General features: G+C 36.7%; 2 protein-coding genes across 2 annotated transcripts; one reads left to right on the forward strand and one right to left on the reverse strand.

Annotated features, from left to right (window-relative positions):
- The first annotated feature begins 2,824 nt into the window (after positions 1-2,824).
- LOC116016535 (protein NRT1/ PTR FAMILY 5.2-like) lies at positions 2,825-9,476 on the forward strand. The gene is made up of 4 exons (XM_031256844.1): positions 2,825-3,097; positions 5,521-5,738; positions 7,262-7,827; positions 8,505-9,476. Exons 1-4 carry the CDS (start codon positions 2,974-2,976, stop codon positions 9,385-9,387), a joined length of 1,791 nt encoding a protein of 596 aa, XP_031112704.1. The 5' UTR covers positions 2,825-2,973; the 3' UTR covers positions 9,388-9,476.
- A 156-nt stretch (positions 9,477-9,632) lies between these two features.
- Positions 9,633-14,162, reverse strand: LOC116016534 (protein unc-13 homolog). The gene is made up of 6 exons (XM_031256843.1): positions 13,494-14,162; positions 12,437-12,962; positions 11,935-12,287; positions 11,378-11,830; positions 10,911-11,097; positions 9,633-10,813 (listed from the first exon to the last, which is right to left on the reverse strand). The coding sequence occupies exons 1-6, from the start codon at positions 14,040-14,042 to the stop codon at positions 9,867-9,869; spliced, it is 3,015 nt and encodes a 1,004-aa protein (XP_031112703.1). The 5' UTR covers positions 14,043-14,162; the 3' UTR covers positions 9,633-9,866.
- Positions 14,163-14,653: the final 491 nt, after the last annotated feature.

The following is a 14,653-nucleotide window of genomic DNA, read 5'->3' on the forward strand; positions in this document are numbered from 1 at the left end:
TTATTTTGTCGTTAAACATCCGTTAAATCGGGACCAAATTGGAAATTTTTATTACAAAAAGAAGTATTTATTTATACATTCATTTTTAGACTAAGTATTTGAACTTGAATTTTTACAAAATTTTAAACATTTATTTTTGTGACAATTGCAATCAACATCTCATATATTATCTTGCATTCATATACTTTGAATTACCGTTTTAAATAAACAAATTCAACATTCAATTACATATATATGCATGAATATCTCCTATATAATCTTGCATTAATATAGTTTGAAGTACTTATTTAAAAATAAACATTTGACATTATCTTATTCGCGCAATGCGCATGAAAAACTAGTATTTTAACAGAATGAGAGAGAGGAAATTTCACACAGTAATTTCACCTTTATACATCACTAATAATCATCACCGTTAGTACCTTATGAAATTAAAACATTTATTATATAAATTAATGTTAGGAATAAATAATTTCTAACAATCTTTCACTTGATTCATATAAGCGTGACACCTTTATTACATGAATCAACGTCAAGAATAAATTACTTCTTACAACTAATTGGGGTTTCGTCCTAAAAATAAATAGTCACTCAATCAAATACTATAAAGTCAAGGACGTGAAATTTGGAGAAAAAATGTAGGTGGGGGAATAGCATTACACATTTACACTTCCGTTTTATTTACTTCGATCTGTACCGTTGGACTGTTGGGTACACCCAATTGGAAAGTCATAAATCCACGCACATTGAATCAAGCTATGTACCGGGTCAATAGCCAAAATTGTTGGCTATTGATTTTGCTTTGTTTTCCACTTTTCTTACCAAAAATTAACAAATTAGTGTTAATTAATTATCTTTTACTTTGCCATTAGCCTTATTCTCAAATGGCATGTAGTGGTCTTTTTTTGCAAAATATCTAAGACTTATATTTTATTAGGAAACTCTTTGATTTTTAATTAACAAAATATATCTACTTTCCTAAACATATTTATTACTTAATTATTATATATCTAATTTCCTACACTTTTTTTAATTGGTAGATACATTATTAATTGTTCCCGATTAGATACATTATTATTTGTTACCAAACAATTAATATATATTAATCACGTAAAGTCATTATGATCTTAAATTGTGAATTTATTAATAATATGATTAAATATTTCACTAAATAGACTCGTCATTTATAGTTATCAATTGATTTTAATTATAATCATTGATTTATTAATAATATAATTAAATATTTTACTAAATAGAATTACTAATCAATTTTAATAAAGGTCATTGATTTATTCATAATATAATTAAATATTTTGCTAAACAAAGTTGTCACGTAACATTTATCAATTAATTTTAATTATGATTGTTGATTTATTAATAATATAATTATAGATTTTACTAAACACATTTATTAATTATCAATTGATTTTAATTGTGATAATGTATTTATTAATAATATAATTAAATATTTTACTAAACATAGTTGATTATATAATAATATGATTAAATATTTCACTAAACAGACTCGTCGTTTATAGTTATCAATTGATTTTAATTATAATCGTTGATTTATTAATAATATAATTAAATATTTTACTAAATAGAATTATCAATAGATTTTAATAATGATCATTGATTTATTCATAATATAATTAAATATTTTACTCACTAAAGTTGTCACGTAACATTTATCAATTAATTTTAATTATGATTGTTGATTTATTAATAATATAATTAAATATTTTACTAAACAAAGTCGTCATTTATTAATTATCAGTTGATTTTAATTGTGATTATGTATCTTTTTTTAATACTACTGACCCTATTATAATGCAGTATCTATTCATAGCTACTTTTTCAACCTATAGTATTTATGTATTTATTAATAATATAATATAATTAAATATTTTACTAAACATAGTTGATTATATAATAATATAATTAAATATTTTACTAAACAAAGTTTTAAGGTAACATTTATCAATTAATTTTAGTTATGATTGTTGATTTATTAATAATATAATTAAAGATTTTACTACAAGTTGTCATTTATTAATTATTAGTTGATTTTAATTATAATTATGTATTTATTAATAATATAATAAAATATTTTGCTAAACATAGTTGATTATAATATGTGATTATAATTTATAATATAATTATATATAATCCAATTTATATTTAGTAAAATATTTAATTATATTATTAATAAATAAATAATAATAATGTATGTAATCGGGAACAATTAATAATGTATCTAATAATTAAAAATGTGTAGGAAATTATATATATAATAATTAAGTAATCAATATGTTTAGGAAAGTAGATATATCTTGTTAATTTGAAATAAAAGAGTTTCCTAATAAACTACAAGTCTTAGATATTTTGTAAAAAAGGACCCGATTAATATTGACTTTTTTTTTAATGACACTCATTCACCGTCCGCGTATAGCATCTATACATTGACAATGCATCAAATATTAATCCTAATCTTGATATTTATGTGGATTAAGATTTAAATTTATGAACATATCGAACAAATAGTGTGAACATAATATCGGATAATGTTATTAAACATGATGTGTTATTTGCCGCTTCATATCATATATAAGACTACTTCGTTTTGGACCAGGTCCACTAGGATATAATTTGCCATTTATTAGTGTATTGGAATTATCCCAATTGAAAGGGGTAAAAGTGTGAATTGAGATATAGGCTAGGGACCTTTTGGACAAAAATGTTCCCACTATGCCTCTTTGGAATATTATTCAATGATGAAACCTCAGAAAGTTGTGTTGAAGTCGCTGAGAGATGGGAGCTGAGATTCTATAAAAAGGTGCACTCTTTACTGCCATAGTGCCATAGCAATTAGCAAACACTTTAAAAGTGAGAAACTGGCTGTGTATACTGCCATAAAGAAACCCAAATATATACAATAAAGGGGACTACTGGGTCATATATATATCTATATATATGGCAAGTGTTGAAGAGAAAGGGGTTGATGATGGTTACACAAAAGATGGAACAGTTGACCTCAGAGGCAACCCTGTTCTTCGATCCAAGAGAGGTGGCTGGACTGCCTGTTCCTTTGTTGTTGGTACTCTCTCTCTCTCTCTATCTCCTAAAGTTACACACTCCATCAAAATTTACATTATATTTTTCAACATAGTTCGGTGGTCAAAAGTCTGAGTGTGGGTGTAGTACGTGTCCAACAATTATCTGAGTTCGAGTCCTCAGTGGATGAGGATCTTAGCTGAGAAAAAGCAAGCACTCAGACCCTACTTTCTTACTACCAGGTCTATCTTGCATGATATTCATATATATATATATATATATATCTTACTGAAGCACAAAAAGTCAACAGTAGCACATAGATTAATTACATCAGATATGTGTGTGTGTATATATATATATATATATATATATATATATATATATATATATATATATATATATATATATACAGTTGCCTTCTCTGAGGCTCAAATCCGTTGCCTTCTCTGAGGCTCAAATCCACTCCCATCACTCATGTGAGAGTGTTTTTCAGGACACCGGGTGCCACTAGACCACAGGGTCTTTGGCATATATATATATATATATTACTATGAGCCAATATTGTTGACTGGCTACTTATTTACTATTCATATAGTTTACTATAAATACCATTTACGGTGAAGTCAACTAAAGAAACAAACACAACTATCATGGGCCGTATCTCCACTGTCGTTTTGTTCCCATACCTGCCAATGTAACAACACAATTTACTGTTAGCAAAGTAATACTTTTAATCTATAAATTATAAATAAATAGTACTGTTTTGTTTCTTAATTATAAAATAATCAATTTTCGTGATTCAATTATTTGTGAAGTAATTTATTTAACATAACCCAAATAAAATTTAGGGATAAAAAGTTAATTTGTAGACAATTGAATGATGAAAATAGTCAACATACAATCGAAAGATAAAAAGTGTTATTTCTCTATAACTCAGTGACAAAAAGTGATATCTTTCCAAAATGAAAATATTTTCATATATCACTTAATCAATATATTAAATATAATTTTCTCAAAATGAAAATATTTTCATATATCATTTAATCAATATATTAAATATAGTTTTCCAAATTTGTTCGAAGGATAATATTTTCAAAATCGAAAAAAAAATACTAAAGAGATATTTGGAATATATATATAGAGAGAGAGAGAGAATTTTTTCCTTAAATTTATTAATTCCCAAGAAAATATTTTGGTTCCTCCCCTAACACATATCTCTCTCCAATTATGCAAAATCCAAGTCAAAATCAGTCAAATAAATCTCCTCCCCCACAACACCAACCTTGCCGGGCGCATTCTTTGAGTTTGGTCATCCTCTTCACACACTTTTGACCTAACATAGTAGATAGAATAGATTCTCCCCTATCTAAACTACATGTGCCCTAACTCCTCATATTTATTTATTTTTAAACAAAAAATCTTAAATCATACAATAAAAGGAAAATACTCCCTAGTTTCATATGCTGGCCTAATGCAAACAAAATATAAGATATACTAGAGATATCGTATCAAAATATGTACTTCGTCCATATCTTTCATTTGTAAATTTATACTTATTTTGGATATGATTTATATAGAGATCATAAACACTACGGTGCCGAAATTAACACGTTATTTGTACTCGGTGCAAAGTCTTACAACTTTGGAAAGGTATATAGTTTGGACTGTACGGACACATTTGCACACTACTTAATTGGTATAATATTTCTTTTTTTGTGAGTGATGTGGGAAACTCATAACTAATATATACCTGAGTGTATATTAGGTAAATCCCACATTATGACCCTAAATTTTAGGTTATTTATAGTTGACTGCATCAAATCAAGAAACTAGTAAATCGCTCCTACTGGTTAGGTTGCCCAAAATTTTCCTATTTATATATTAATTATTAGTTGGTTGTGAACCCATTATTATATTCTATCGCGAGGTATCACATTTTTTTTAATCTTTTCCTTTGTTATTATTGAAATATCAATATAATATATTAATGAATAGAAGCAAATAGAGGTTGAAGTAGCCAGTAGGGGCCTCCTTTTTCTATTTCAAATCTTGGATATCTCTCTGCTTCTTTATGTCATAATTATTTCCCAACCAACTTGCAATAATGTGGTACCAATTGTACGTGCATGATATCATTACATGAGTTTTGCTACCTTAAAATCAAAGTTCTTCTTGAGTTGAATCTTGAGAATATCTCGCAAATATATATCATAAATTTTATGGAGTGTTTTGTTACTCTTGAAGTTTTACACAAAACGAATATGATTAGTTTTGGTGTGAAGTTCTAATGTACTAGCTGAGAAAATATGTGGTCAAATAAAAATGTACATGTTACCATTATATGATGAGTCTTGCTACATTTATTTTATTTACAGTACTTTTTATTCCTTTTTAATGTGACATTTAGTGATCAAACATGTTACGGGAGTAATCGAGATGATTTTTTTTTTTTTTTTTTTTTTACAGTATACGAAGTATTTGAACGTATGGCATATTATGGGATCTCATCAAACTTGGTTCTATACTTAACCAAGAAGCTGCATCAAGGTACTGTGAAATCAGCCAACAATGTTACAAATTGGGTTGGCACCATTTGGATGACCCCAATCTTGGGTGCCTACGTGGCCGACGCCTTTCTCGGTCGTTATTGGACTTTCTTAATCGCCTGTGCAATTTATCTTTCGGTAAGTCTCTTAAATTTTTCACGCTGAATTATCATGATTTACATCATTCCAGGTGTTCTGTCGGATCGAAGCGTAGGAACCATTTGAGTTGAGGATTCAACCTTTTAGGAAGAAAATTAAAAAATGATAAATTTTTCTTGATTTGACAATCAATTATTGAAAATTAAGACATTAATTAAAATTTGTCCTTATTTGAGTATCTAATGATTTCTTTTTTTAGTACATAGCTTTGTTCTATAAAACAATGAATTTTTAATTCAGGTTACTTAGTTTGAACACAATAGCAAAGTTGTTGACTTGTCGTGTTGTCGGATAAGCAATTAACATATACATATTGACATATTGTATACACTATGATTTGCAGAGATTCAGTACATACGTAATTAACAAATTTAATCATTATCTTAATCACAACAAAACATGCAATCATAGGAATAGTTTAGTGCCAACCATGTGCCCATCTTTAAGAATTCAGTACCAGTAGTTTAACTATGTTTTCTGTACAGCTAGCAGCTAGCTAGGATCTGACTATAGAAAGCTCTTCTTCTTCTTTTTCTATGGGCATTTTGTTTCTACTGAAACTGCCAACGGACAAGTGGATTATTTTTAGTCCTAAATCATGCATGATTTTGATTTAAAATAAAGCTATATATTAAAAATTATATATATGGTGTATAGATACTGGTTTAAATGAGGTCAGAGTTTCCGTGTAACCAGTGCAGATTGTACCATTAAATATGTATAAACACACCACATAGTGTTTGAAAACGCACCACATAGTGTTTGAAAACGCACCACAGTGAAATACATTATAAAACACACCACACACAAAAAAATACACCAGACCTAATGTTGCATTACCGAACACTTTGCGATACATGCATACTGATATTGTTATAAATAAAAACACAATTTTTTTAATTATACAAATGTTACTATCTCTTTTATATTTAAATAGTACTCCGTAGATAATAAACACGATTTATTTTTTAATATTGTACGATTTTTCCTATCACATAATATATAGTAGGAGTTTATTTTGTTTTCTATTGGGAAAAAAATTGATTTCTCAATTATTGGTGACGAGTTGATTTCAATGTTCGCTATCATGTGTATGGAAATATTATCTTTTAACTGTTACACTTTATTGTCATATTGGTTCTTAGTCGTTGCAATATTGGTCCCTCAATAAAATTTTGTGTCAATAAGTTCAAATGTCGAGATCAATTTGGCAACTATGTTAAAAGTTATTTCTTTAGTTGTCACAATGTTTTTTTTTTCTTTTTGTTTATACCTGGACCATAGTGTTATTTTCATGTGCAGTGATTGACATTGATTTTGTTCAATTTTAGATGACTTTGTCAAATATTCCATATTCAAAAGCGAACTTTAATGAATACCTTTGGAAAATAGTACTATACACACCATACTCTAACTTTTTTTCGTGACCAGAAAATTAAAACTCACAATTATTTATTTATTTTTTACTCTTTACTGACGAGATATGCTCTGATTGATCATAGGGAATGGGTCTATTGACACTAGCGGTATCCGTCCATGGCCTAAAGCCTCCAAATTGTGTTGACCCGAACGCGGCCGACTGTCCAAAGGCAACCACATTGCAACTGGCCGTGTTTTTCGGGGCGCTCTACACCTTAGCCGTCGGCACCGGGGGCACAAAGCCCAACATATCGACGATCGGCGCCGACCAATTCGACGAGCATGACCCCAAGGAGAAAGGCCACAAGCTCTCATTCTTCAACTGGTGGATGTTCAGCATATTTCTTGGCACACTCTTTGCCAACACTGTTTTGGTGTACATTCAAGACAATGTGGGCTGGGCCCTTGGGTATGGACTCCCAACCGCTGGCCTGGCGATATCCATACTCATATTTTTGGCAGGCACGCCTTACTATAGGCACAAGAAACCCAGTGGAAGCCCATTTACAAGAATGGCTAGGGTCATAGTTGCTGTCCTTAGGAAGTGGAGTGTACCAGTCCCTGCTGACCCCAAGGAATTGTATGAACTTGACTTGGATGAGTATGCCAAGAATGGGAAATACAGAATTGATTCTACACCATCTTTGAGGTTTGTATTAGAATTTACAAGAGAATTGTATGTCAAGTATGAAATTTTCAAACCCTGGCTCATTCAGGACCAAGGGCTAGTTCGGTTTTGAACCTACCGCCTCTCAGTTAATACTGTCAAAGTGGGCCAAAGTTCACAGGCTAACCCGCATCCACCTTGCAATGCGGCGGGTTAGGGCTACAAAAAAGATGGCCCGCGGAGAAGCGGGCCTAGCCTACTAAGGCCGGCAGCCCGGGGGTTAACTCACGGGCCCATCACTATTGAAAATATATATATATATATATATATACATACATTGTGGACATAGTAGTGTACACATTAATATATACAACATATATTCATGAGTACATACCTGCCTGGGGTGGGGCAGGCCGTCCTGCTTTGACCGTGCTACGATAGTCTTAGGCCCAGCTCGAGATTTCTCTAGCCCGGTTGATTTAGAATCAAGGGCCAATTAGAGTTTGTCCTACATAGTGCATGTCCCTCTATATAGGATAGTCTTAGGCCAAGCTAGCTTGGGATTTTCCGAGCCCGATTGATTTAGGATCAAAGGCCGGGTCAATTCAGGATTGATTCGATGCTGAATCAACTCGTGATCACCATTGTTAGAGATAATTTGATTTTAAACTTGGTGGCAAACTCTAACTAATACATGAATGAACTATATATATGTGTAGGTTTATGGACAAGGCTGGGGTGAAAACAGGTTCCACAAGTCCATGGATGCTGTGCACAGTGACAGAAATAGAAGAAACCAAACAAATGCTAAAAATGCTACCAATCTTGGTAGCCACATTCATTCCAAGCACAATGATTGCCCAAATCAACACACTCTTTGTGAAGCAAGGCACCACTCTGAACAGAAAAGTAGGCAACTTCAACATCCCTCCAGCCAGTCTAGCCGGTTTTGTCACCATATCGCTCCTCGTCTCGGTTGCTATATACGACAGGCTCTTCGTCCCCCTCGTCAGGAAATGGACTAAAAACCCTAGAGGCATAAACCTTCTCCAAAGAATGGGAATAGGCACAGCCCTGCACATCATCATCATGGTTGTGGCTTCACTAACAGAGAAGTATAGGCTCAGTGTGGCTAGAGACCATGGCGTCGTCGAAAATGGAGGCCAAGTTCCCTTATCCATCTTCATCTTGCTCCCTCAGTTTATCCTGATGGGAACTGCTGATGCATTCATGGAAGTCTCCAAGATTGAGTTTTTCTATGACCAGGCACCAGAGAGCATGAAAAGCTTGGGGACATCCTATTCCATGACAACCTTAGGAGTTGGGAACTTCCTCAGCAGTGTGTTGCTCTCAAACGTCTCGCGCATCACCAAAAGGAACGGGCACCGAGGATGGATCCTCAACAACCTCAACGCCTCCCACCTCGACTACTACTACGCCTTCTTCGCAATACTCAATGCCCTCAACTTCATTTTCTTCCTAGTTGTGTCTAGGTTTTATGTGTACAAGGTTGAGGTCTCTGACTCCATGGTTGTCTTGAGACAAGAATTGGAGGTTGGGTCAAAACACAAAGTGAATAGCCAAGAAACATCCAGGAAATAGACTAATTAACTAAGAACATTATATTATATTTCAATTCTGGTATACATAATTCTTGTTTCAGTACAAACACATCCTTTTTCACTCTTTCATATAAATATATATAGTTCCTAATTAATCTTATTAGGCAATAGTAATTTTTTTGGAATTGACTGGAAAGGCGGGCTGGACGACGACCCAAGATTTACTAGTAGTAAATATGATGAAAATCAGTACACTTGTCTCAAACTAAACCATTTATGATGATATTGAGAGAAATATTAACTTGGAATCTTACAGAAAAAGAAAAAGAAAAATGAAAAAGTGTATCCTTAGACATTAGTTTTGGAAATGTTGTTGTGTTACCTAAGATTAGATGACAAAACTGAATCTGCAGATTTGCTTAAAAAGCAATGAATCTTTATTTGTTGTGTTATGCTGTACAGTGAACTGAAGGGTTTTATGGGTTGCTGAAATTTTTTGCAGCTAGCCATGATTTCATCTCAGCCCCTCCTCTTGGCCAACTGGAAACTCTTCTTAAGAAAGTGGTTAGCAACTTTATCATTCCTATAACATAATACTCTCAAGATTGTGTTGGGGTCTGATCTGTGCCATCTTCCTGTGGTTGGGGGCATTGGGAGTTTCTGGCCAGGCCCCATTAGCCCTATCCCACTGGCTTCACAGGCCAAAAGGCTGAAGTTTTCTACTAATTGTTGAGTTGATTGCCCCATTAGTGCCACGACTCCTTCGACTGCTTGAGCCTCTTTGTCCACCACATCTTCGGGCATCAATCCTTCCCCGCACGTGTAGAACAGCCGCTTTAGGTTGTCGAAGTCCTCCTCGATGAGCTCGTGATCCGCCTTAGTGAACACCCTCGAGCTCCCCCCAGCTAGGAGGACCATGAGGAAGGCCTCAAAGCAGGCCTTCATCACTTCCTTGATGGCCATTGGGGTTGCCCTTTCTGTCACAATTGCACATAAGAGGGTGAGGTTTTGCTTTAGGATTCTCAGAGCGGGGCGAATGCGCGAGTTCTCTACGTCCCGGAGGTACAGGCTGCCATAGAAGACGGAGTTGGAGTCGAGGAAGATGAGGCGGTAGGCTGCGATTTCTGACACGATTTGGCAGGCTACTTGGACAGTCGAGCGGGCCTGATCAAAGTAGGAACAGCTCAGCCTTCGGGGCGAAGGGACTACTCTGGGGTTCAGAGCCAGGGACTTTTCCAGGGAATTTAGGTGGGAGAGAATGTAGTGCAGAGTGTTAAGCCTGATGTAGAGGCGTTGCGTCCCCCGGCTCGTCGAGGGGCGTGGATGGTTCCCTTCGTTTATCAGCTTCTGATTCTCACTGTCTATCCCCACTCTGCTCGCTGCTCTCTTCCACATCTTGAAAAACCTCGAGTCTTGGCTGCACCTTGTCAGGGGAGGCAATGCAGGGATGTAACTCTGTTTCGATCCTGGAAAACATTGGAATGGCCTTTAAGCTGATAGTTGGATTGCACATTTATGTTTATATATTATATTATATATGTTGGATTGGATTGAGATCTTTACCGCATGATACGATGAAAGTAATGTACTCTCGGACAATCTGCTCAAAACCATCTGCAAGGTTTCTGACAAAATCCTCGGAGATGCTAACAGGGATTTCAAAGAAACTGTCCACAACTTCCTTGGCCTGCCTCATTAGCTCCACTGCAGACTGCGCATATGGTTCGTTCTTGGACTTTGGATTCCATGTCTGCAACAGGTAAACAAAAACATAGAACCTTAAAAAGACTTGGCAAAACTAAAAAAAATAAAACTTTTTTTTAAGATAACGAGGGAAACCAGCAACCACTACAAGAACATATGGATAAATCCTGCCTTGTAACTCTAGCTAGCAAAGAATCCAAAGAAGGTAAATTAGTCAAGGTTGTTCATATCTGATCGTCTCAAACTAAAAAGATTAATAGGTTATTTTAGTTGAAATTTGAACTTGTAATTTTGCAATTATGAAGTCAACAATATGATAAACTTGCCTCAGTGTCTTTTGCTCTTTGGATAATCTCCCTGGACTTCTTCAATTTCTCCTGAATCCATTGCCTTAACAGGGTTATGACTACGGAATCAACTTCATAAGAAGCCATCTCTCTGATCATGGCTTTCCCTCCATCCTCGCATTCCTCAGTGTCCTCAGCCACCATCTTAAACAGCACCTTCTCCAGTTTCCCAGCTTTCTGCAGTAGCAGAACTGTTTCATTGGTGAGCGATGTCACGCCGGCCAAGTACTGCTTTAGCAGCGTCCCGTAACACTCGTGCAGCGCCACCGCAGCTACTCCCGCCGCCACCGGGTGCCATTTCTTCAGCACCGGACTGAACATCACCCTCTCCTTCACCGCCAATTCCTCCGTCCCATCAGCTAATTGTATCAGCGTTTGGCTCGCTTCATGCATCTGTAGCGTCTTCGCATTTATGTTCCTTTCTTCCAACATCTGTGGAACACCAAATTAATAAATTATTGATATAACAAGTAATATAATTAGCTTATCAGCCAATTTTGTCTGATTTGACCAGATGAGGAGAGAGAATTAGAGACCTTTGTGAATGCATCTCTGATGGATGATCTGATGTACTTATCCACCCGATTTCCTGCGTAGTTCTCTGCAAATGCCCTAATTTTTTCAGTGGTGGCGTATCCGGGGACGTCTTCTTCCAAGATTTTGGTGGCTGAGAAAACTAGAGGGAGAACGGCTTCCATCAACCCCATAGATCCCCTGTCGAAGTTGTCATGGTAAGCCAGCAACTTCTTCTCCGACCACTGTTTCATGGAGGTCATAACATTCGCCAGCATCTTAACGTACAGAGGATCCTTGTCGGCTTTCTTTGCGTCATTCGCCACCTCCCCAAGCATCGCCAGCGACGCTCCCAGAAGATCAGGCTCCACCTGGCCTGTAACCAAATTCAGCAGTCAATAAAGTTTTTAGCTCTGAACCAGGTTAGGGGTCCAATATAAAAAAATGCCACCATGAGGACCAAATTCAGCAGTCAATAAAGTGTCCCTCAAATGCAGTAGAAAGTGGAGGGGTGTGTAGCATTACTCGTGATGAAATATTGTTCGAAGAGCACCCAGGTGAAGCAGAGATTGTGAACGGCCTTGTTTATCCCAAGCGTGGACCAGGTCTTCTTCATCAGCTCAAGAAGCTCGTCCACCTCGTCCAGGACGCGGGTCTCGTCCTTCAAGTCGAAAATGCAGCCCAGGAGGGCGATGTAGATGTGGACGTTGAAGGGGTAGCCGTCGGCCCAGTGGGAAACGTCGACGGGGGACCCGTCGGGGCTCCTCCAGGCCAAGGAGACGACAGAGTTGATGAGGCCTTTCATCAGCTCGGAATTCTTGCCGGTGTCGATCGCCTTGGCCTGCGCCGCCTTGAAGATTTCCCGGAAGCGGGCGGCGTGGGGGTTGGATTTCTCGAGGGGGACCGATGGGTGTCGGAGCAGGCCGGCCTCCAGGATCTTGAGCTGACGCTTCTGCCACGCGTGGTACTCCTGTGGATCGTTGAATTCTGATGATTTGAGGTGGCGCAGTAACTCTAATGGAAGGATGATTGTCTCTGCTCGCCTATTCATCTGCATCATATCATATCCCCAAGTTTACAAAGCAGTTTTTTGTTCTTTTCTTTCTGGTAACATCAATCCACAAAACATTATAATAACAAAAAAACACTGGAAAATATCTGTAATCACAAAATTTCAAGTTGAACTTTATATGACCCCAGTTCTGTTTCAGTTCTAGATTTTAATAAACTGGAATTGGGATTGTCCTAGGATTTTGATTTCGGTTTATTGGAACTAGTCTATTCTGGTGGTGCCGGCCATGAACATCAACCTTAAATTGTTAATTTGCAAATATAGTCATCAACGATGATATGATATGATGAACCATTGACAGCCTAATAATACAAATTAAATTCCTAAATCTTTGACAACTAGATGATATGATGAGCCATTGACAGCCTAATAATATATACTATGAATGCCCAAATCTTTAACAACTTAGACTTAGTAAATCAGATATAATAAATAATAAAAAAGGTAGGGTTACGCTGTTGATTGTATTATACGTATATGATATGCATGCATGCATGAAAAGTTACGTACTTGACCAACAAGAGTCCTCAAGAGAGTTTTGCGTAGCCTATTATCGCTTTGTTCCGTCACCCTCATCTGGCGCCGCATGATCTCGGCGGACGTCATCGGCCTCCTCCCCCGCGCCTGCATAGCCGTAGCCGACTTGGGGGACCCACCGGAAGCCGCCGGCGAAGTGTTGGAGGCGGCGACGACGATGGGCCCACCCGAGCTCGCCCTCCGCGACGACGACTTTTTCAGCATTTTCAACCCTAACAACCTCTTCACCCTGCTCGTCACCGCCATCCCCACCCCGGCCCCGGGACTCTTCATGGGCGACCCGGGCGCCGCCCCGCCACCGTCTAGCGCCTCCGGCTGGCTGTAACCCCGCGCGAACCCCGGAGACGACCGGCACGCCGAGAAGAAAATCTCGTACGCCGCCTCCTTGAAATCGCCATTGTCCAGCCCTTCCACCACCCCGAACGGCCACAGGAGGGCGTCTTCTTCCGCGCCCTGGTTGGGGTGGCGGCTGTTGTTGATGGGGCGCATGTGCTGTGCCGCGGCGGCGGTTGACGGTGACATGGTGGATGAGAACGCGGTGGTGGTGGTGGTGGTTGGTGAGATAGATATCGTGGTTAGATATCCGGCAGCAGAGGCGGGAGAGAGAAACCGGTGAGCATATTATATTTTGGTGGAAATTATTCAGAGAAAGAGAGAATGGAATTGAATGTAGAGAAAAATGGTTCAAAGGCAAAGAAAGGCCGTCGTTTTCCGAAGAAAGCGAGAAGAGAATACGAAGTTACGGTCTTAGCTAATTACTAAGGCGTATATACATAAATATAGCGACACTCTGTCCAGTTTCCATTATTTCTGTTTTACATTTTACATTTTTCACTTTTCCCCCATTCAATATGATTTATTTATCATATTTAAATATAAATCCTTTGCAAATAGTATATATATATATATATATATATATATATATATAGACAAGGGATCATGTGCGAAACTTCTCCCAAGTGAAATGTGCGGATTAATCAAGAGTCGCGACCTTGTCAAAATCAATCGTCCAGAATGAAGAACAATACAAATAAATGAAAAATAAAAAATAAAACACAGAGGCATTATGGTCATTTTGCGTAAGATCACAACTTAAGGTGTATAAGTTTAAAGTTTAAGATGCGTACGTAAGT

Source organism: Ipomoea triloba, chromosome 4 (assembly GCF_003576645.1).
Source record: "Ipomoea triloba cultivar NCNSP0323 chromosome 4, ASM357664v1".
In the NCBI taxonomy this organism is placed as follows: domain Eukaryota; kingdom Viridiplantae; phylum Streptophyta; class Magnoliopsida; order Solanales; family Convolvulaceae; genus Ipomoea; species Ipomoea triloba.

What these genes read in the sequence shown, in the direction of transcription:
- LOC116016535 (XM_031256844.1), top strand. Translation starts at nt 2,974, where the DNA reads ATGGCAAGTGTTGAAGAGAAAGGGGTTGATGATGGTTACACAAAAGAT. An exon ending in TGCCTGTTCCTTTGTTGTTG is followed by an intron (nt 3,098 to 5,520) that starts GTACTCTCTCTC and finishes TTTTTTTTACAG; the next exon opens with TATACGAAGTATTTGAACGT. An exon ending in GATTCTACACCATCTTTGAG is followed by an intron (nt 7,828 to 8,504) that starts GTTTGTATTAGA and finishes ATATATGTGTAG; the next exon opens with GTTTATGGACAAGGCTGGGG.
- LOC116016534 (XM_031256843.1), bottom strand. Translation starts at nt 14,042, where the DNA reads ATGTCACCGTCAACCGCCGCCGCGGCACAGCACATGCGCCCCATCAAC. An exon ending in TGAGGACTCTTGTTGGTCAA is followed by an intron (nt 12,963 to 13,493) that starts GTACGTAACTTT and finishes GATATGATGCAG; the next exon opens with ATGAATAGGCGAGCAGAGAC. An exon ending in TACTTTCATCGTATCATGCG is followed by an intron (nt 10,814 to 10,910) that starts GTAAAGATCTCA and finishes AATGTTTTCCAG; the next exon opens with GATCGAAACAGAGTTACATC.